The sequence below is a fragment of the Choloepus didactylus genome, chromosome 5, assembly GCF_015220235.1.
Source record: "Choloepus didactylus isolate mChoDid1 chromosome 5, mChoDid1.pri, whole genome shotgun sequence".
Lineage (NCBI taxonomy): Eukaryota > Metazoa > Chordata > Mammalia > Pilosa > Megalonychidae > Choloepus > Choloepus didactylus.
Genome location: NC_051311.1, coordinates 16,591,793 through 16,616,042, shown reverse-complemented (window position 1 = coordinate 16,616,042; position 24,250 = coordinate 16,591,793). Strand labels below are relative to the sequence as shown.

General features: G+C 39.7%; 1 protein-coding gene across 1 annotated transcript in view; it reads left to right on the top strand.

Annotated features, from left to right (window-relative positions):
- The first annotated feature begins 243 nt into the window (after positions 1-243).
- Positions 244-24,250, top strand: part of ITGB1 (integrin subunit beta 1) — a 52,872-nt gene continuing 28,865 nt past the window's right edge. Inside the window, exons 1-2 of the mRNA XM_037835592.1 lie at positions 244-379; positions 23,782-23,848. Coding sequence (XP_037691520.1) covers positions 23,782-23,848 — 67 coding nt within the window. The 5' untranslated portion in view covers positions 244-379. The remainder of the gene's footprint in view (positions 380-23,781; positions 23,849-24,250) is intronic.

The window sequence follows — 24,250 nt, the reverse complement described above, 5'->3', positions numbered from 1 at the left end:
CCGCGGCCTCCTCCAGGGCCCGCTCCCGCCCAAGCAGCTCCTTTGGCCCCGGCCTTCCTTCCTCCTCCCTCTCCAGCCACTCCTCCTCCTCCTCCTCCTTCCCGCTGCGGGCGCGGCCGACCGAGCCCGGGAGGAATGCGTTTCCGCAGGGAGAAGGCGGTGACGGCGGCGGCGGCCGCGGCGCAGAAGGCGGTGCCGGGGATCGTTTCCTGCGGCGAGGGGACTCCGGGCCGCCGTGTCCCCTCCTCCCGCCCCCGAGGAGGAGGAGCCGCAGCCCGAGAGCTGGGAGGCCGCGCCAGCCCCTGGATAGGCCGAGCGGAGCCGCGGAGGAGCAGGCCCGACCCGACCGCGCCCCGGGCCCGGACGCCGCCCGGAGAAGGTAGGACCGCCGGTGATCAGCGAGGCGAGCGGCCGGGCAGAAGCCGCAGTCTAGGGCTTCTCTGCGCGGCCGGACCTCGGGCCGCCCGAGACGACCGAGGCCTGGACCTTTGTATGGGGCGAGGGGACAGCCACCGTGGGACAGGGTGGGCTGGTGGGGAAGGGGAGGGGTGGGTCCTGCCTGTGCGCTCGAGAGGAAGTCGCGGCGCCGCCGCCCCCGGCCCTCTTCAACCTTTCGCGGACTTCCCGTCCACTCCTCCGGCGCGTCCTGCTCCGACCCAGGTTTCCTCTGTTTTGCTCCTTCTCCAGCCTCGGCGCCCAGGTCCTGCTCCTGCTCCGAGCGGAGGGTCGCGGGCCTGAGCGCTGTCAAACCGGCGGGGTGGGGCTCCCCGACGGGCCTCGGACACTCCCGCCCTTCCTAGTGTCCCTCGCCTCCCGGGGGCCTGAGCTTCCCGCGCTGAGACACGGATTCCCGCGCCGCGCGGGGCGCGAGTTCGGTCCCGGGGAGTGCAGCTGAGAAGGCGGGTCGAGGCCTTTTGCGGGCCCCTCGCTAACCCCCAGCTCTTTGACCGGTCCATGACGATTCCTATCCCTTTGTCTCATTCTCCACCGCTGGCTGCTTTTCCTCTGCGTACCGATGAGCCTAGTGATTAGCCCCGGCGGTCGGGAGAACTGTGTGTTCTTCCCACTTCCAGGAGTTGAACCCTGGATCTGGGAAGAACCGTGGGGTAGGCTCCAGGAAGAGGTTGGCTCTTAGGGCCCTTGGGAAAGGCGGCGCAGTGGAGGCATGTGCTTTTCACGTAACGTACTTATGGGTATAAAACACAGAGTGCCGCGGAGGGTCCCTGCTGAGTGCCATGGGGAAGCCCCGGGAAGAGCCGGGCTCAGCCTGCTCGGCCCTCCGTCCCCGCAAGATCCACTGCCCCCCCGCCTGAGACCCTTCCCTGCGGACCATTTCCTATGCTGGGTGTTGGTTCATAACACAAGTTGGATTTATCAGAATCCTAGTATTTAATGCTTATAAATTTTTATGTCTCAGATTTGTGCTTTGAGTCAAAACCCAGTGCTAGTTGTGTGATCATCAGTAAATTGCACACTCTAAGCTTCCACTTTCTAATCTGTAAAATAGGAAAAAGAATACCTATAATAATAAAATAGTAATTATTACAAGAATGACAGTGAGCGAGTGCCATGCTCTGCTTTTTCTCTGAGCACTTTACATGTATTATCTCATTTAATCCTGGAAATAATCCTATGAGGTGGGCACTATTTTTAATCTCATTTTACAGATGAAGAACCCGAGGCACAGGGAGCATAATAATTGGCCTGTGGTCTCCCAGATAGTTAGGGGAGACCCTGTTTGAACCATAAGTGACCCTTCCTAATCTCAGTATCGTGTGAAAATCAAATGTAAAATGTAAAACACCTAGCTTAGAGTAGATGCTCAATAAACATTGAGTCCTTCCCGTCTTGTTTTATTAAAAAAAAATCTCGAAATGTAATTGAGAAGTCATGAGTAAGGTTTCTTTGGGCCTGCATTCCATATAGATATTTAGGTGGGTAGAATTACTGAATTGTTAGTTATTTTATGTTATTGTTTTGATGGGGCAAAAATAATAAATGCTAAATGAATTTTGTGCGTCTTAAACTGCACACAACATTTACAATAGGTTGTATAGTAGATCCCTTTTAGCAGTGATTAAGGAATTGTAGTTGGAATATTGGGACATCAGGCCCTAAGGGCACACAGGATTGCCACCATAGTGCTCATATTTTAAAATAATTTTGGTTCACTGATTTTAAATGAATGACTGAAAATGATGAAATTATAAATAGAAAACATCAAGCAGATGGATCCATACTTTGGGTACAGGCATTTGGAGATAAAGCCATTTTACATATCCAAAATTCTGCGTAAAATGGAAGATGTTATTAGAATGCCAGTTAAAAAAAATATAGGCAATGTGGTTAATCCTTTACTTCTTTAAACAGAAAGCAAATAAACTCCAAATTAAGTCATCTATGTTGACTTCACAGACTTAAAATCATAAGTATTTGTGATGTTGATTTTTTTCTTTTTTTACAGAATGTTAAGTTCTATATTAAGGTTATTTCCTAATCCTTTCCATATTCTGCACACGGAAAGTATGGAATCAAAAATTTTGACAGTCACTGGATTAGTAATTTTAAAAGTAATTTCTTTTTAACTTTCTGGCTCATATAATTTGTCTGCTCCTAAATTACCATCACGGAATGAAAATGCAGTTTTATATTGGCGTTGATAACTTCCTAACTCCAGGAGCAACCCCGAGGACAGCTGATCACTGTATAGTAATGAAAATTAGACAAAAACTTTAATGTAGGTGTTAGTATTCATAAAAATGTTTGCCACCTAAATATTAGGTTTGGTTTCTTGCCAAATAAATTGTGGCTTACAGCATCTGGGGAGTAGTATGGTACTTTATCTGAAGAACATGTTTTTCTTTCATGTTGTATTAAGAAGACTGGTTTGCTCTGTTAACTCTACTGCTAGAGTGAGGAATTGAAACATGTCTTGTACCTGGTAAAAGTTTCAGAGAACTTTTGAGTTCTGAGAATTTAAATTTCTGAATGTATGAAAAGCTAAATTTATCTAAGAGAGAGTTCATATGGACTGTTGTTAATTTTTACATTTCCCCACTCTACGTAGTAAGCTGGAATCTACCAGGTTTTGGGCAACTCTGGACATATCACTCAGTAAAGTGAACTAATCGTGCATTCATCTCATTTGGAAAACAAACAAAAACTTTGGGAAGATTAATATTACATATTAGAATGTGCTACTCAGTTGAATGCAGCAGTTTTTAGGAAGATGATTAAGCTCATTGCTTCCCATCAATGTTATTTTACCGCAGCAGAAAGTGACTCCTCTGCTTGTCTTTCTAAAATCTTTTGATTTCTGATGTTCAGAGTGTAGATATTTGTTGCCCTTATTGTGCTTTATTCCACTTTCAAGATATATGTATCTTTCTTTGGGGACCAGGTTTGCCCTCCCCCTTCCCTGTGTAAGGACCATTTAGAAAGTGTTTTTACTGACTTAGAAAGACTAAGTAGAAGCTGACTTTATAGATTTTAATCTGGTTTGCTCTTTCTTGTCTTTATGCTTTCTTCTGTGGACAGAGCAGTGCATTATGATTAGTTAACCCCAGTAAGCTGAGTAACTCAGCTTGCCAAGGTCATTTTTAAATGTAGAGGCTATACGTATTTTATATAAATGTGTTACAATGGAATCTTAGAGGATTATAATAGTGTTGTCTATTTGGACTTTGGTTATATGTTGTGGGATTTTTGCCTTTTTTGTGGGGCAGAGTGGGAGTCATGGGGTAGAGAGCATGGGTTGGCAGGGTTAAGGGTAGAAAAGGGTAAATTAGCCTTCCAGATCCTGAAATGGTAACAGTATCTATCGATGTAGAAGACAGAAAGAATATCATAGAGTGTACCTAGATTAAAGGAGGTGCAGTCCATAAAACCTAGGCTGTTAGCAACCTTAGACTTTTCAATAGATAGGTGAAAAAATGTAATGTCTTTTACAGAAGCTGTTTGCAAAAAGAGCCAAATATACTTTGTAAATTTCTCATCTTTTAAAACATGGTTAATAAGACTTTTACAGAATTAGGTTTCATTTATAAAATAGTATTATGTGATCTTTTTAGAAGTCAGTTGCCGTTAAACTTTAATTTTGGTTTGTGGCTTTAGAAGATAGATTAACTGTATTTGGCAGTATACTAAAGCATGTGTACATCAGCTCTTGAAATAGCTGTGTATATGTGCGGGTGAAAAGAGACTGCTTCAGTTATACATACATACATGTGTGTGTCTATATACAAACATACACATGATATATATACATATATATATAAATTATATAAATATAAATCTATATATTTTTTGCCCATAAGGACCAGCCTCATTATATATACAAATCTACAAAGCAGAGGATTCCTGGAACCCATTAGAGGGCAGGATGAAAATGTTAAGTTAATATTATATTGTTTTCTATTCTCATCTTTATAATGTTCAAAATTTTTTTATGACTTATAATATCTTACTATATTGCTGCAGAAGTACATGAATTTTAATATATAAATACATGTGCATATATTTTGGGTACGTGTGCTCAAAATTTCTTTAGTGATAAAGGTGCTAATCAAAAAGCTTTGTCAGTCCCTGGTATGGGATGATTTAGATGGGGTACAACAACTGCATTTAGGAGATAGAAATGATAGGATTTGGTGTAGAAAGAGAAGGAAAGGAATCTGATGTTCACAGGTTTCTGCCAGGGGCCCCTAGGTGGAGCCATTCACCTAGGTAGGCATTATGGCCACCAGGGTGATGCTGGTGGGACTGCAGGGAAGGGAAATGATGAATTGAGAATGTTGGGGCTTTCTTTCTTTCTTTCTTTCTTTCTTTCTTTCTTTCTTTCTTTCTTTCTTTCTTTCAGTGGGACATAGGTAGATTTGTCTAGAAGGCAGTTGAATACACAGATTGGGGGCTCACAAAAGAAGTCTGGTTTGAAGATTTAGATGTGGTAATTCTTATTCTTGAAGTGCTAGTGGAAGCTATAGGCCACATATGAAAACACCAAGGAGAGTGTGTAGCTTGAGAAAGGGGCCAGGGAGAGAACCTAGAACACTGTTAAAGTCAAAAGGTAGCTGGAAATCAGGGAGTCTGGAAAAGCATTTCCCTTCCCAAATTTGTCCTCTGAACTTCAATTCCTTTGAGTGACATTTTAGTGGGTTACTTGGGTATTTATGGGGTTTTCCTCTGAGGCACATTTGAGTTACAGTCAAAAAGGCTAATAGTGGTAGTTTATTTTTTGATGCATTATTAGAGAAACAGTTTGATGTAATAAGGGCTTCTCAGCTGGGAGGTGGGAAACCAGGTTTCACAGGCTCTGCCGCTGAAAATCCGGGTGACCTTTGTCAGAATACTTACCCTTCCAAGGCTTTTGTTACTATATCTACACTATGAAATGGTCTCTTAGTTTCCCTCATTTTAACATTCTGCGAATTGAAGGATAGCTGCCAGATCTTAGATACAGATCTAAGCACTGTAGAGGGCAGTTCTTTTCTTTCTCCCATGAGCAACCATTTTCTTATATTATGAACAGAGAAAGAAGGTGCTATGCTAAATTATCCCTTGAAGAGAACATGTCAGTCCTGACCAGCCAGATCTGTTACTTTCTGTTCTTTGTCAGGATGTCTCTGAAGTACCTTACATTTTAGTTTGTGTACTGAGTCCCAGTTACCTGAAAAATGCTGTGCTGAGCGCATGTAGGTCAAGAAGTTGATGTGGTTCCCTTGAATATATTGTCTAGTTGGGACAAGTTGTGTTCAGTTTAGGGAAAAATGTAACAAATACAAAAGAATATTTTGCATAATGCACTGTACCAGATAATATACTCTAATAGTTCTTTAAAAAAAGATCAGTGTTGCCGTAAATGGTTTTGGAAGGCTTTGTGGAGGAAATGGGGCCTGAGCCTGGAATGGTATGAACCAAGATATGGATGACACATGGTTGACATATTCAAAGAACCTTACAGTTGCAAGGCAGGATGAGAATCCAGTCCAATTTAACAAGTATTGTTTGGCTACTATTAAGTCACCTATTAAGTGGCTATTAAGTGACTATTAAGTCACCTATTAATGATTATATGTATAAAAATGAAGGGTATATAAAATGAAGGACTAGATTCTTGCCCTAAAACTCTAGTCTGGTGAGAGATACAGACATGCATACAGTTACTTGTAATGGAAGCTTAAATAAAAACACTATATTGTTGAGCATCATTGAAAGCTTGTCATTTACTGGCTAGCACTATCTAGAATATGCTTTGGGACCTCAAAAAAAGGAGTAGTTAATTTTGCCTATTGTAGTTGGTGAAGAGATGAAGAGCCGAAGAAGTCCAAAAAACAAAAGTCAGAAAGGTAGGAGAAAAATTAGTATTCTGTTTTTCTGTTTGTTGTAGAGGCCTAGGGAGTATAGTTTCAGTGCAGTGGTGAGTAATTACATTCAACATTTATTGTATGTATACTCTTGGCTAGAATGGAAGTCACATTTCAGTAAGTGTTGTTTATTGAATGAATACTTAAATAACTTACACATGTATTTTGAAGTTAGGAATAGTAATGTATTAGCTCTTTCTCCTCTATTCAATATTTTATGATTTATGTATGATTCATTTTATTTCATTTTATGATTTCATTGCTTCTTAAAGGGGTGGGAGTAGTAGATTATTGGAGGAGGGAGATTGTACTTTGAAAAAGTGTGTTCACTATTATAATTTTATATTTGGAAAACAAAACAAAAAACAGTAGGAAATGAAGTTGATGCTTATTAAAGAAGAAACACTTATTAGTCATTCAGGTTCTTATTTTTAGAAACCAATGGCCAGCAAATGAATCTGAGAGCAAGAAATTTCGACAAGTGAATGGTGTGCTTTAGAATACTCTAAAGATGTATTGCTAATTGTTTTCACATTCATGATCGCATTCTCCCAACAGTTCTGAGGTAGATATTACTCCCAACTTACTCATGAGTAAAATGAGTGAGTTATTGATTTCTCCTATGTTAAGTTTGGTTTTAAAACATTTGTTGTGTTTAAAAGGTGATACACTTAAAAGGTAGATAAAATTAAGCAATTTGAGAACTGTGATGGTGAATTTCATGTGTCAACTTGGTTAGGTTATGGTGTCCAAGTGTTTGGTCAAGCAAGCATTGGCCTGATTTTTACTGTGAGGGTATTCTGTATTTGGATTTAAATCGTTAGTCGTTCATGACTGGTAGTATCTACAATTAACAAAGGAGATTGTCTTCAGCAGTGAGAAGAGTCTCATTTAATCAGTTGGAGGACTTTGTGCTGTTTTGAATCTATGTCCCCTACAAAACCCGTGTCCTTTAATACAATCTTGTGGGGGCAGATTTATTAGTCTTTTGATTAGGGTGGGACATTTGATTAGGTTGTTTCCATGGAGATGTGACCCACCCAACTGTAGGTGAGACCTTTTGATTAGATTATTTCCATGGAGGTGTGGCCCTACTCATTCAGGATGGGTCTTGATTGTTTCACTGGAGTACTTAACAGAACTCAGGAGCCGACACAGACACTGACGCTTGGAGATGCAGACAAAAAGATGTTTGGAGATGCTCAGCTAAGTGATGAACCCCAGAGTTTGCCCGGGAGAAGCTAAGAGAGGACCCCCAGATACTTAGAGAGAAATGCCCTGGAAGAAAGAAGCAAGGACGCACAGGAGCTGAAAGAGAGGAGCAAAGACAAAAGTCCACAGACATTTTGGAGAAAGCCATTTTGAAATACAATCTGGGAGCAAAGGACCAGCAGACACCAACCACATGCCTTCCCAGCTGACAGAGTTGTTCCAGATGTCATCATCCATTCTTCAGTGAAGGAATCCTCTTGTTGATGCCTTAGTTTGGACACTTTTATGGCCTTAGAACTGTAAATTTATAACCTAATCCTCTTTATAAAAGCAAATAATTTCTGGTATTTTGCATAACCAGAACAGCCTTAAAGCGAGAATTGAGGATTTCAGCAGACAGAAGAATTTCTCTCTCATAGCCAGCTTCTGGAGAATTCGTCCCTTCATTGGCATTTTCAGTCTGAGGCCTGCCCTATAGAATTCCAATTTGACAGTGTCCACAGTTGTGGAAGCCTATTATACAGTAAGTCTCTTGATACTTACATATATATATCCTGCAGTTCTGTTTCTCTGGGGAACCCCAACTAATACGAGAATATAACTGACAATTCTCCTTACTTGAACTTTGTAGAAAAAAATCTTGCTTTCAGGTGCTTATTGATGCCATTAATCTTCTTTTGCTACCAGCATTCAAATTCTCTTTTTAAAATTGTCCCAAAGTAGGCTTTCTCAACCAAAGCAGTTGCTAGCTGGTTCTTCTATTCTGCATGCTGGGAAAGTAACAGTCTACAAACAGCAAGTGCAAAGAAGGAGAAGCTCCTTAGGCTGGTTTGAAAAAATCAGATAATGTCCTATCTTTTAAGTAGAATGAGGAGCTGAAAAGAATTTAGAGAAGTTCAGGCAATTTTTCTTGCTCCTTTTGGATCAGCCCTTCATATTATGGCTTAATAGATGTGTTTAAAGCATTTATTATTTTTCTGCTTGTATTTTAAGGCCTTCTTTCTGCAGTCCTTGAGTTGATTTTTATGTCTCCCCCTGGCCCCTAATTTTTTTAAATTTAATGCTTAATTCCTCACCCCCCCCCCCCATTCTCACATAAGATTATCATTTGTGTGGAAGGGGGGGTTACAGCAGTTATTTATTTCTAGGACCACCATTGTCCAGCTCTATCATTGCCTTTCTGATTGCCTTGAATTACTCTTTTGAATTCTGTGTGATTTTTTCTTCATCTGCTCTTCCTCGTATTTATTAGTTCTGTAGAGAATTTTGTCCTAAATTTCTTCCTTATGTTGATTCTGTTGCTTGTATTTATTAGTTCTGTAGAGAATTTTTTCCTAAATTTCTTTCTTAGCTCTGAACACTTTTCCTCTAGTTTTGTCATCTTATTGTTTTTGATCACTGTAAAATGAAATTTGTTTGAGATTGTCTGAATTCCTTGAAGAGCATAATGAATTGTCTCAAGTTTCTATTTCCAGAGAAGAGCCTTCACTTTCTTCCTTTCACTTTTTGTCCTGTAGAGTTTTTTCTTAGTTGTTAAGTCCCATGCCCTTACTTCCCCCACCCCTGACATATTTATCTTTGGGTTCTTGGCACACATGCAGTCTGGGCATTTTTTATCTTTCTTGCTCTTGTGGACTTAGTGGTGATAATTGTTGCTCCTCTGTATTCTCATATTCTTTTGTAGAAGATGAACAGTTGCTGGTGATCAGTTTTGTCTCCAGCTTGTTATTCTGGAATTTTCTTGAAGTATCTAGCCCTTTTGTGAACTGTGTCAGTTTCAAATCCTTACACTATTTCCTTGGGAGCCCAGAGCCTTGGAGCAGCCAAGCCCCTGTTACTGGAGCTAATTGCCTCAGGCTAATATTGTCCTCGGGCATGAAGGGGTCACTAGTCTCCTCCTGGGTGGGAGTAGTGAATTTTAGGAGGCTTTACAGTTCAGACTGCTGTTCTCTTTAGCCAGGGGAGGGGAAAAGCATTTCACCTGGGTTGCTATTTTGTACCTTGCCGTGATATGCTGTGCCTCTTCTTGTCCTCTTGACTTTTTTTCCTTCTTTAGCCTTCCTGCTAAGTTGTGGTTAATGATTAGCTCTACCTCTTTATTTGTGCCTCTAAATACCTCCATAGTCAGCACCGCACCTCTTCCTGCCAGACAGAGGAAAAAAATTGTTGTGTTCTTCATGTTCTTCTAGGGGCAGGAAAGGCTCTCTCATCCTGGAATCAGTTCATCCCAAAATGTCCACCGCTCAGGTCTCACAGGGGCGAGTCAAGGTTCCTTCCTCCCACTATCTCCTTCCACTTTTGCTTTATTACACCCAACGTGGGAGATGCTGGAGGAACCTCATGGTATTTCCTCAAGCTCTGTGTTCTTGTTCTGAACTACATTGATTTGTAAACATTGATCTCTCATATTGGCCTATTTATTTTTTCTCTTTTAAAAGCAGGTACAGAAAAATGATGGTGGAATGAACTTGGGATGAATCCAACTTTATACTCTTTTTAAGTGAGATTTATGATACATCTCAGTACAGACAGCAGAATCTTTTCCCCCAGTAAGGTGAAAAGATTTGCAAATGATAAAGACAGAAAAGGAAGCAGATTGTTTCCTGCAAGAGAGTATTTGCTTGCTGAGAACTTTTAACCTTTCTTATTAGAAACTTGTTTATCTGAGATTATGTTATGATTGGAAGCTTGGGCTTTGGTGTTAGTCTGTGTTCATATCCCAGTTCTAGGGTCACATATATCTGCTACATGGTTGATATATAATAAATAGTTATTGACTTGAATTTAATTATTTGTATTAGACAAAAAAATGTGCTCATCCTATAGAAAGAAATCTTTTATGGATTACTTCTTTTGGTACCAGGTAGCTTTTGGGCACCTTGTTTTAAAATTTGAAATAGACTCAATGTCGATTGTTTGTATAACTGCATGGTTTGTTTTTCCAAGTAATTTTTCTCTAAACTGTTTAGTGAGTACCAATATAGTACATGTAAAGTACCTAAAGATTTTATATGTAACTGTAAAAGGAAATGTCAAATGATTTATTTGTAACATTGTTAAAAACATTATTAAATAATGAGTGTGTATTTAAAAGTTTGAATGGGACATAAAACTTATGAATAAAGAAGAGTATGCAGTGGAGATTAAAGTAATTATGGAAACCTTTTGACAGTGAGAATAACTACATACTTCTTAACCACTAGAATGAGATTGTTTGGAGGAGGTGTTTAAGATTATTGCTCAGTCAATGGAAATATGATCCCTTAGATAAAATTGAGTATTATAAAAAGTGACCTTATGGTAAAATGCTTTTGTAGGAATGAGACACAAAACCTGCATTCATACACATGAAATGAGACATTTAAGTAACTTTTGTCGGCCTCCATTCAGTTTGAAGGCTAGACAAATGAAACCACTGAACATTGTAAGCCTTTTCCATTTCTGTGTTCTGAGTCAGTTCTGACACTAAAGGAATGTTCTTTCTTTTAAAATAGTGATGAAGTAGGCCTTCAAAAAATAGATTAATAAAAAGCAAAGTTAGGTCACAGCCTCTGAATTCCGATGACCTGGTTTCAGTTCTACCTGGGCAATTTTGGAGAATTATTTAACCTCTGTGTGGTTTGGTTTCATTATCTGTAAAGCAAGATATTATCATTCCTAATATCATAGGATTACTTGGAAAATTAAGGACCTAGAATAGCACCTGATAGCTGCTGCTATTTTTATCATCATGATTGTTATAATTATAGTCATTTGAAAGTGTTGAAAAAAGAATATAATTTTTTAAAGTTGTAAATGAGGTAACTTTGTTACTAGTTGTCTTAAATCATCAGAACTCAGTGTACTGTACAGTTCTTGTTGTGCTTGGTCTATGTCTAGAATGAGGTGGTTTGCCTTCTAAATGAACAAATAGACGGCCCATTTTTGAGCAGTGGGCAGCAATCCCTCAGTGAAATCAAAGTAGTAATTTTAGTTGAGTAATATAACACAGAATTCTGATTCAAGTCTCTAATAGTAAGATGTCCTTTTGGGGCAATACTTCTGTTAGCCTCTTTCAGGTTTGCTTCCCCATGACAGAAGAAGCCTCACGTTGTTCTTCCTATTTTTGTTTTTGTTAAGTGTGTTGCCCCCCAGCCTGATCTATTTTCTAAAGGTGGTTCATGATATTAACATTCAGAAGTATCTGTATTTTATCTCACCTGGTGGTAAAAAGCACAGTAATATTTTTCTCCTTTTATTTCTTTATGTACAAATTGTTAGCAACTAATGATTAGAAAACACATTAAATAGAATGATCCTACTTAGATGTGGAATCTAAAAATGGTATTATAAGTCTTAATATTGAGGTTGTCAAGTTGAAAATAATTATCTGCATAGCTACATTAATATATATTTTTTGCCATTGCATTATGTTGTTTCTAACACTTAACTTTTATCCTTTCTTCCATATTTTACGTCTCCCCTAACCTAGATCTAGCTAAAGTTTTCTGTTATAATTGACTGAGAAAAGCCAAACATTCAAACATATTTACATTCAGTTACTGCACTCTATGTTGTTATTAATAATAATAATAGCAGCAAGTAACACTAGGTATGGCTTACAATGTGCCAGACATTGTTCTAAATGCTTTACATGTATCAACCTATTTAAACTTCACAAAACCCTTATGAGGTAAGTACTACTGCCACCGTTTCATAAGTGGAGAAACTGAGAACAGATTAAATAACTTTTGATTACCATCTGCCGCGTTGGTGGTTGAGTGGGGATTTGAATCTGGGCATCCTGACTCCTCGGTCTGTGCTCCTAGCTCTGCTTCGCATTGGTTTACAGTGGTGGACGCTTCAAATTACCTGCCCCGTGAAACTTACTGATTTTTCTCTTTTGATATGTTGGACTATCTCCAGTTATCTTTATCACCAATTATCATTATCATTAGTTTCTTCATTTATTAAACATTAAGACACTGTGCTGGATACAGAGGACACAAGGGAATGACTTCTAGGAAATGACAGTTCTTAAGATGTCAGCCACACATTTCCATAGTAGATGGGTAAGAGATACATATGTCTTAAATGCTAAATCTTTTAAATAAAGATGATTTACATGTTTGAATATATATGAACCTGTACGTGAGTCATGTGGCTTAGTCTTTCTTTCCTCTCTAATTCCTGCTATCATTAGGGGACCTCAAAAGTTCTTGCAGATGATACTTCTTACACCCTGGTGCAGCAGCTTTCTTGACTCTTTTCAGTGCCAGTGGCCTTTGATCATTGTTGACAGAAGCATTTCCTATCCTCCTCACATACTCTCAGTCTTCCATCTGATTGCAGCTCCTGTTGCTGGGAATGGTTCTGTGTCTCACTTCTTGCTGACTGCATCTTGCCTCAAGTGCCTTAGTCTTTTGTTTTCTACCTTGGGGTTTCTCCAGCAAGTCCTCTTGTCCGTTCGTGGTGTGAGAAGCTGGTAGCCACCTTTTGGGCATATCCAGGGAGTTTATGCCCCTTGGACAACCTTTTACTTGTGGAAGACTGGAGTTGATGAATTTACTTCTCATGTTGATCCTGCTGTGGACAGACTATATAGTCCCTCTCTCTTTCTTAGAATCACCTTCCAAATAAACCACCTGCATACTAATCTTGTGTCAGGTCCTGTTTGGGGGAAGAACCCAGGCTAAAACAATCACCTGTTGTTACATCCTTGATTAGACCTGTTCATCCAAGACTTTGTGTCTGAATTTTAAACTAAAATGTCTTACTCTCTAGCTCTTTTCATTTACTTGTTTACATTATCCCCTTTTCTCTCACTTAACCATTGTGATCTCTAATTCTTTGACTTTTTCCTCTTTTTTTTTTTGTTACTTGTTCTGGTTTGCTAATGCTGCCATTATGCAAAATACCAGAAATGGATTGGCTTTTATAAAGGGGGTTTATTTGGTTACAAATTTACCTTCCTGAGGCCATAAAAGTATCCAAACTAAGGCATCAACAAGAAGATACCTTCACTGAAGAGTGGCCAATGGTGTCCAGAACGCTTCTGTCAGCTGAGAAGGCATGTGGCTGGCGTCTGCTATGCCCGGTTTGCATTTCAAAATGGCATTGTCGAAAATTTCTCTGGGCTTGTCTCTTAACCTCTTCAGCTCCTGGGCATCTAACCATCTGGGGGTCCTCTCTCAGTTTCTCCAAAGCAAACTCTGGGCCAGCATCTCTTAGCTTAGCATCTCCATACATCCTTCTGTCCACATTTCCAAGTATCAACTTTTCAACAGCCTTCTCCAAAATGTCCCTCTCAGCTGGTCTGAGTTCCTTCTATTTGTGAGCTCTTTTATAGGACTCCAGTGATTTAATCAAGACCCACCCTGAATGGGTGGGGTCCATATCTCCATGGAAATAATTTAATCAAATGTTTTTGTCCACAGTTGATTGAGTCACATCTCCATGGAAACACTCAATCAGAAGATTCCAACCTAATGAACACTTAATATGTCTGCCTCCACAAGATTGCATTAAAGAATATGGCTTTTGTGGGGACATAATATATACAAACCGGCACATTTGTAAACACCACAACTTCTTTGTCCCCCTTTTTTCCTTCTGTACCTGCCTGGAAACCAATGGATTAATGTGGTGATTTTAGTTTGGAGTCTGAGGACTCACAAGGGAATTCTCAGTGATTTGAGCATTTCTAGAAGAATTTTTTTAACTTGTATTTTCATGTTAATGATGATAATAACAACATGATGATAAACCAACATTTGGATTATCTGGTTGATCACCCTGTAACCAAGTACTGGTTTGTTTGTATTTAATTTGTAGTTTAATTTTGATTTTACACTGTATAAGAGCCATGAGCATAAGGCATTTTAATACCTAGCTTTACACTGATTTATATATACCTAAAATAATTTAAAATTGTTATCACTAGGGATCTACAGTAACTTTTTCTATTCAAAGATGTTCTGTGTATTGAATAATTCTAAAAATTCTTCCTTTCTGAACTTCTGAATATTGTAGGAGTAGGAGGAAAAAAAAAGCCATACAATTTAATATAGTTCAGCAAAAGATTTCAGGTTTCTACTTTCATCCACTACTTTCACTTCTAGGTGCTGTAGCTGTGAAAAAGGTCACACCAAGGCTCTGTCCTCTTGAAGCCTAGAACCTGCCAGGGAAGAGAGGTATTAAATAATTACTAGTGAGATTGTTGCAGATGGGCCTTTATAAATCAGGGGGCCCAGTACCTGCTAGAACTTCAGCATTGTTCTGCAATCCTATTGCATCTTCCTGATTTTCTTCCACCCCCCTAGCCCTACCTCCTTTTCTCAGCAGCTGACCTTGCTGCCTATTTCAGACAAAAATAAAAACAAAACAGGTTGTCATGTAGGAACTCTCTAGGTTTTTACCTCCTGCCTTGACTGAGAGGATAGATATTGCCCCTCCTGGTCACTTTTGGCTCCATCAGTTCACTTCTCTTTGCTGTGTCTTCCCCTCTTCAAGTCTGTCCTCAGCTCACTTCTTTTCCTCAGCACCTGACCACTTTCATAACTTCCATTACCACCCCAATAATGACAGCTCTCGAGTCTGTATCTCTAACCCTGGCCAAGCTCCTGAGATTCAGGCCCATATGTCTTAACTGCCTAGTGGGTCTCTTTCTCACATTTCACACAGGCAGCTTACTACACTGCACATTTCTAAATCAAAACTCACCATTTTCTTTCCTACTTTTATTCTCCTTCCTATAACTTCTCTCTTTGAAAGTAATGGTTATTGTAAATTCCTTTCATTCTCTCATCCTCCCTTTTTCAAGCAACCATCAGACTCCCCATTTCTACCTCCTGATTACTCAGGTTTGTCTTCTTGTCATAGCCACTATCTGAATTCTGACATTTGCCACCTCTTATATGAACCTTTGCAGTAAATTCCATACTTTTCCCCTAGCTCCTGTCTTGCCACCCATTCTCTACCCCACTAATTTTCTGATATGTATATGTAGTCGTGTTATTACTGTGCTTGTCTGGTCTCAGTTCCTGTTATTTCCAACCCACATGTTAAGTCTCAGAAATACTTAAGTATTTTAAGATTCTTTTTGGCCTCTGATATTTTAAGATTCTAAAATAATATATTTTATACTTATGGTAGAACAGTATGAGGATAAAGTAATCACTCATAATCCTACCAATCAGGTGTGACTACAAATAACAAATATATTTTTTTCTAGTCTTTTATCTGTAAAGAGAAAGAAAGCAAGAGAGAGAATTCCAATTTGGGGGAGAGGCACCCAAACACATGTGTTTAGAAATAAGATTAGAAAGAAGTTATTATGGTTCTTCTCAGTACTACATGGCTTTGCATGTGCAAGCCTCTTGCTTGGAATTAATCTTCTTTCCACTTGTCAGTCTACTCATCTCCTATTCACTTTCAATTCCAGCTGAAAGATGACCATCTCCGTGAAGCCTTTGACCTCTCCCAGGCAGATCTGGGTGTCCTCAGTACTCTTGATCCTTTTCTTCCTTATAGAAACCATCACTTCCTACTGTAATTACTTGTATGTTTGTCTTTGTACTGAACTGAAAGTTCCCTTTATCTTTGTATCTCCAGGTCTGGCAGAAAACCTTACATAGAGGAAGAACTTCCAGAGAAGTGGGGGGAAGCCAGGAGAGTCCAAGGGAATGGAGTGTGTTAGAAAGAATGGTGGATAGTATTGCTTTGTGTAAATCTTGTGAGTGGTTAACTGATGTATCCCAAGTGTATTGTAGGTAGTCAAGAATTTTTTAAATGAATGACCAAATGCAGAGGATAAGATAAAGCCTGGAAAGTGTTTTTTTGCAAAACTAGTTTCACATGCATGGTAGGGAGAGGATGCCAATTATAGTAGGTTGAGAAGTGCTGGGAGGTTAGGAAATAGAGAAAACCAGTGTAGACAACTCTTTCTAGACCTTCAAGTATGAAGAGGGGAGAAAAGAGGGACTGGGACAGAAGCTGAAAGGTGTTTCTCCCTGCTGACCCCTTATATGAGCTGTTGTGTGTGGAATGCCATTGGTTAGAAAACTTTTTAGGGCACCATTTCTCAGCTTGAGTCACCTGGAGTCAAAGCTGTGCCTCTAGAGCCTGATTTTTAGGCCAGGGGTAGGCACCCCAAGTAGATCTGATGCAGTTGTTCCTGGACCACACTGAAAATACTGCCTTACAGGCTTTGAGATACAGAAAGCTGTTGATGCCTTCTTCCGCGTCCCCACACACATGCGGAGGGGTGGGGGCATCCAATACCTTTAAAGACTCAAGACCAGTAGGGGAGGCTGTCTTGTCTTCTCTGTCACCTTCTGTTTACTGTCTGGCTCTGCTGCTTGTTTCCCCCACGATCACGTCTCACTTTTTTCTTCTAAGCCTCATTGTCTTTATAGCTCTTCTTGTTTCTTAGTTGCTGTCTTCTTTTGTCTCCCTTGGCTCCACGTTTCTCTGAGGGAAAGTCTAGCCTTTTATAGGCATCACCAGCCAATGATTGTGTTGCTCTGTTTCTGGCCAGTGAGCTGACCAGTCAGAGGCAAGTTCAAATCTGTTCTTAAGCAGTTTCCAGCTGTTCTCCTTATTCTTCTCAGCTGTTCTCCAACACTAAGGCCTTGTTTTGCTTGCATCTGGGTTTGGAGCTGTTCCATGGCATGAGGGTTTCAGAAGGCTGATCTTTGGCTTGCCAAGATTTATAGAAGGAAAAGGACAGTGGCATTTAATGTAATATTTCAAAGCTAAATAGTCTCAGAGTATTAGGAAATATGTTTTCTGTTACCTAATAACTCTGTTTTAGTGATACTTCTGTGAATTAGATGATATTTTAAAAGGTTTTTAAATAGTTATTAAAGGCCTGAGTAGTATCCTGATGAGACATGTATCAGTCCATTTATGGAACAAATATTTGTTCTGCTCACTTAGTGTAGAAACTGCCCAGATATTCCATTCTCCACAGTGATGCATTTCTTCAGGAGTCTTAATGTTCCTTTTAGTCATAGCTTTGGAATTGATAACATTACTTGAATCACTTAGCATTGGTCTAAGTGGATTTATTACACATTGAAGCTTTTCGGCAGGCTTTAAAAGGTGAACTGCTAGGTCTTCCACACTCTGACACTCTGCTTTCGTTGGTGTCTTGGCTGCAGCCACAACCAACTTTGAGCAGAACTGTAAGCTTGGGGCATGAGCTGGCGGCCTCACACAACTTGCTGGTCTGATCCCAAGTGCAAAGTGGATGACTCTGCATGTTGTGTTTATAGCTCTCTCTGGGAAGCCCCATAGAGCAGAGGAAAGCAAGGATCCCAGGGGTTGCTCTAAAGCACAAGGCAAAGCACTTCCTCAGAACTCTGGAAATAGCATCCTGGTAGGTGAACTCTTGAACATGGAGGCTTTTAAGAGAACTACTATGTTAATGTGGAGTTAAAGGAAATTTACCAAGAGAAAAAAAATCCTGCAGCTATGTCCTGCCCTGCCATAATTGTTTTCATTAAGAAAGCAAAAAAAAAGAAAACACTGTGACAATAAATAAAAAAAACAGAGAAGGAGGAGCAAGATGGCAGCATAGAGAGGGGTGGAATTTAGTTAGTCCCCTGGAACAACTAATAAACAACCAGGATCAAGTAGTAAATAATCTGGAACAACTGCTGGGGGACAACTGTGACTGTCCACACATCGTACACCGACCTGGATTGGGTAGAATGGCTGAGATCACAGCATAGGGGACCCGCGCCAGGAGTCCCCTCCTCCCATGGCAGGTTGAGCTGCGGGACCTCGCTGTAGGAGAAAGCAGCATTCTTGGAGCAAGTGGGTATAGCTCAGCCCAGCTCCAGCTGGGGTTTTAATTAACAAATGAGGACTGCTGAATACAAGCTACAAACATAGACAAACCCCTAACAAGCAGCAAAGTGCCCTGAGGTTGTTCCCAGTGGAGAGGAGGTGGGGCTGACAGAAAAAAAAATTAATTAAAAAAAAAAGAAAGAAGGAAAAATACAGAGGCCTTTAGATACTGACCCTAGAGAGCCAGAAAATACCTGTACCCCGGAAAAGGGAGCCCAGAAGACCGGGTGCTCTGTCTGACCAATGGGTGAAACTGGGGGGCCGTGGACTGGCTCTAGAGGGGGGCTGTCTTTCCCTTTTTCTCTCTCTCAGCCTCTGTGGCTCAGTGGAGAGAGCCTCAGCCATTTTCAGTTTGCAGTGCTCTGGTGGAGTGAACAGAGTCCAAGAGACAAAGGAGCTATTCAAATGCAGAAGATAAACTCCCTAGGGGGTGTATCCTCCCTAAAAGGAAGGAGATGGGGCCCAGCTCTAGGTTGGCCTGCCCTTTAGAACTCAGACCCAAGGGCCTGGGGGAAAACAGTCAAAACAGAAACAAACTAATCTAAGAATTAAAGGGGCCACACCTCCTTACACCAGTGGGGAGCAACAGGCTGACAGGTGCCACCTGCTGGGCAGGTTAGGAAAAGCACAGTGGATAGAGGCCTCACAGGAAAGTCTGTCAATTTTCTAAGACACATCCTCAGCAAAACTTGACTCTGAATATAACCCACTCTAAAACCTGAACCCAGTCTGGTCTGTGAAAATGGGGAAACCAAACGCCTAGACAACAGAAAACTACAAATTACATTAGGAAAAATGAAGATATGGCCCAGTCAAATGAACAAACTTACACCTCAGTTAAGATAGAGTTGAGATATTGTTTCACTTTAATGAAACAATCAGTTAAAGATTTTCAAAGAAATATGCTAAATCAAATAAAAAAAGCCAAGTCAACAAGTTCAGGGAAGATATGGCAAAAGAGATGAAGGATATAAAGAAAACACTGGGTGAATATAAGGTAGAAATTGAAAGTCTGAAAAACAACTGGCAGAATCTATGGAAATTAAAGGTACAACACAAGAGATGAAAAGCAATGGAGATATACAATAGCAGAGTTCAAGAGGCAGAAGAGAACACTCAGAAACTGGAGAACAAGACGCCTGAAATCCTACACACAAAAGAACACATAGCAAAAAGAATGGAAAAATATGAGCAACTTCTCCGGGAATTGAATGACAACATGAAGCACATGAATGTATGTGCCATGGGTGTCCCAGAAGGAGAAGAGAAGGGGAAAGGGGCAGAAGCAATATAAAGGAAATAATCGATGAAAATTTCCCATCTCTTATGAAAGACATAAAATTACAGATCTAAGAAGCGCAGTGTACCCCAAACAGAATAGATCTGAATAGACCTATGCCAAGACACTTAATAATCAGATTATCAAATGTCAAAGACAAAGAGAATCCTGAAAGCAGCAAGAGAAAAGTGATCCATCACATACAAAGGAAGCTTGATAAGTCTATATGCAGATTTCTCAGAAGAAACCATGGAACAAGAAGGCAGAGGTATGATATATTTAAGATACTGAAAGAGAAAAACCACCAACCAAGAATCCTATATCTGGCAAAACTGTCCTTCAAGTATGAGAGAGTTTAAAATATTCTCTGACAAACAGACAATGAGAGAGTTTGTGAACAAGATACCTGCTCTACAGGAAATACTAAAGGGAGCACTACAGACAGTGTTCTAGTTTGCTAATGCTGCGGAATGCAAAACACCAGAGATGGACTGGCTTTTATAAAAAGGGGGTTTATTTGTCTATACAGTTACAGTCTTAAGGCCATAAAGTGTCCAAGGTAACACATCAGTAATCAGGTACCTTCACTGGAGGATGGCAAATGGCGTCCAGAAAACCTCTGTTAGCTGGGAAGGCACGTGGCTGGCGTCTTCTCCAAAGTTCTGGTTTCAAAATGGCTTTCTCCCAGGACATTCCTCTCTAGCAAGCTTGCTCTTCTTCAAAACGTCACTCACAGCTGCACTCCATCCAGTCTCTTTGAGTCAGCATGTTTTATATGGCTCCACTGATCAAGGCCCACCCTGAATGGGTGGGGTCACACCTCCATGGGAGTATCCCACCAGAGTCACCACCCACAGCTAGGTGGGGCACATCTCCATGCAAACAACCTAATTCAAACGTTCCAACTTAATCCCCACTATTCTGTCTGCCCCACAAAATTGCATCAAAGAATATGGCTTTTTCTGGGGGACATAATACATTCAAACTGGCACAGACAGATAGGAAAAGACAGGAGTGAGAGGTTTGGAACACAATTTTGGGTGATGGTAGCACAACAATGTAAGTACGCTGAACAAAGATGACTGTGAATATGGTTGAAAGAGAAAGGTTAGGAGCATGTGGGACAAAGAAGGAAAGAGGAAAGATAAAGACTAGGGCTGTATAACTCAGTGAAACCTAGGTTGCTCAACAGTTGTGATAAAATGTACAAATAAGTTTTTAGATGAGGGAGAACAGATGAATGTCAACCTTGCAAGGTGTTAAAAATGGGGTGGTACTGAGGAAAAAATATAATCAATGCAAACTAGAGACTATAGTTAACAGAAACAGTGTATTATGCTTCCTTTAATGTAACAAAGGCAATATGCCAAAGCTAAATGCCTATAAGAGGGGGATATAATGGAGGGGTTGGAAATCTTGGCATTGGTGATGTTGTCAGATTCTTTTATTGTACTTTAGTTTAATTCTATCTTTCCTTTTGTTGCTATTCAGCTGTCATTTTTTTTCTTTCTTTTTCTTTTGTCTCTCTACCTTCTCTAACTCTTCCTCCTTCTTTGTGGAGGAAATGGAGATGTCCTTATATAGATAGTGGTGACAGTGGTGAATGCATAAATATGTGACTATACAGGAAACCATCAATTCTTTACTTAGGATGGAATGTATGCTGGGTCAACAAAACTGTCTTAAAAAAACCGGTTGATGAAGAAACCTTGAGGGTACTGTATTGAGTGAAATAAGTCAGACACCTAAGAACAAATATTGTATGGTCTCAGTGATATGAGCTAATTATAATATGTAAACTCATAGACATGAAATATTTTACCAGGGTATATATAGAACAAGGCTAAAGAATGGGGAGTGGTTGCTTATTATGAGCAGGACATTCAACTAGGTTGAACTTAAGTGTTTGGAAATAGAGGTGATGGTAGCATGTTATTGTGAGAATAACTAACAGTGCTGAATGGTATGTGAATGTGGTGGAAAGGGGAATCTTGAGTCATGTATGTCACCAGAAGGAAAGTTGGCATTTAAAATATGGGAATGTATAAAACAGTGAATCTTGTGGTGGACAGTGTCTGTGATTAACTGTACTAATATTAGAAATCTCTTTCATGAACTAGAACAAATGTATGATACTATAACTAGAAGTTAATAATGGAGGGGTACATAGGGAAAAATATACCTATTGTAAGCTATGTACTACAGTTAGTTGTATTTTAAGATTCCTTCATTAACAGTAACAAATGTACTATACCAATTCTATGAGTCAATAATGGAGCGGGGAGTGGTTAGGGGTATGGGAGGATTTGAGTTTTCTTTTTTGGTTTTTATTTCTTTTCTGGAATAATGGATGCACAGCTGTATGATGGTACCATGGGCAATTGATTGTGCATGTTGGATGATTGTATGGTATGTGAATAATCTCAATAAAATGAATTTAAAAAAAAAAGCTTAAACAAGACAGCACTAAAAATAAAATCTTGCTAAAAACCTTTAAAAAGCAAACAAACCAAACAAAGCTTTGTCTTTAATTCACATAATTCTTCATCCCCAGGTCTCTTTGGTTACCTTATGTTTGTATACTTTTATTTTTACTTACTTGTCATCTTAATATATACTTTGTATCCAGAATTATTCTATAAGCTTTTTAATGTTGCAGCATTTTATTATTTTTTATGACTGCCTATTAGTCAATCAGGTTGATACAGTTAGCTGTTACCCTATTATTGGGTATATGATGTTTCCATTTTTTTTGTATTGTATATATACTATAGTACTATAATGAACTTCTTGTGTGTGTGTGTGTGTGTGTGTGTGTGTGTGTGTGTGTGTGTGTGTATCACCTTTTATTTTAATTGTTTCCTTAGGACAAACTTAGTAGCTGGGTTACTAAGTCAGGGTAGAAACATTTCTTTTTCTGGTTTTTGATGTAGGTTATCAAATTATTTCCCCTAAGTTGTACCAGTGTACAGAGCTACCAGCCCCCTCTGCTGTATGTTTGGATGGATTAAAGAGCCTCCCACCACACCCTTTTTTTTATTGGCCAGTTTATCTTATATTGCTTTAGTTTATATTTCTTTGATAACTAGTAAAGCTAAACTTTTTTTTTTTTTTTGATATATATTTGCTTATCTTTTTTAGTTCTTCTTGTGGGGGACAGATATTTATGCCAAATTAGTCAAGTGATAGGATCAGCAATCCTTGGCTGTTGCCATCTCTGACCCCATCTGCTAAGGTATAGATTAATATGACATCTTTGTGCAGAAAATAGGTATAGACCTGATGGTTGGGAGTTGGGTATTCTGTTTAATACAATTTTTTGATTCTTCACGAGTTATCAGGCTATTGTAGAGCTTAACCATTTTCAAAGATTTAGAGTCAAATATAGTTCACTAAATCAAATTATACAGAATATTAAGTTTTCTTAATATTATATTTCTTTATATTCAGGAAGGGACTCAAGGCTCAGGGTCTTTTTATGAACATTTTTTTTTTTTGGTTTAGTTTGTAAATCTGGAAAGTGTAGCAAATTGAGCTGAATCTTTTACTAATTACATGGATAAAAGTTGATTTCCTTAAAAATGAGAAGCAATAACAGAAAAGCAAACTTAAAAATTGAGTCAGGGCCTTGTGCAGGATGTTGGTCTCAACCTAAGAGAAAGAAAAACTGTCAAAGGGTTGCAAGCAGGGGGATGACTGGTGCACCCATCACTGGATATACCCTAGGACCATGGGAGGAAAGGGCCAGAGTGAGATCCCATGGGATAGAGACTGCCAGTAGCTTTTAGGGTTTTATGGAATACTTGACAATGGTATTCTTTTTTGAGCACCATTAATTATGTGGTGAAATTTATTTTATTTGGGGAAAGGGGGGACATGATATGGTTGCTATTTTAGTAGTGCAGCTGGAAGGTAGGTAAGGGGCTGGGAAGGAGAGGTAGATGAAGAGGATGTGGCAAGGGGGTTGGAGAGAAATGGTTCAAGAGGTATTAGGTTTATAAATCAGAAGATAAGGTGGGGCACATTTTATATTCAATGTATTTTCTTATTTCTTTGTTATGTTGTTAAGATAATGATGTACATTTTATATTTCAGATGAATTTGCAACTGATTTTCTGGATTGGACTGATCAGCTCAGTTTGCTATGTATTTGGGCAAACAGGTAAAAAAAAAAAAAAAAAAAAAAAAGGTTTTTATAGCTGTTTTTTCATTTGGGATCTTGCATCACTCTTTGGCCAGTTAAGATTTCTGAGTAAAACTAAGTCAGATCATGCAGCTCCTGAGCCCTGCAACTGCTCCACCTCCCTCAGACCAAAAGACTTACAGGGTCCTGTGCAGTCAGGTCCCCCAGTTGCTCTCACCTTCTCTCTTATTCTCTCCTGCATGCCCCCTTGCTTCTCAGAAAGGGCTTCTCTGCCCTTAGAGCCTCCCTTGTGCCTGGTTGTCCCTGCAGCCAGAAGTGTTATCCCTTCTTCAGCTCTTGGTTCCAGTGTTATCTTCTCTGTGAGGCCTCTGCTGGCTACTATATTTATAACCACATCCCAAACCCCCCAAACACACATTC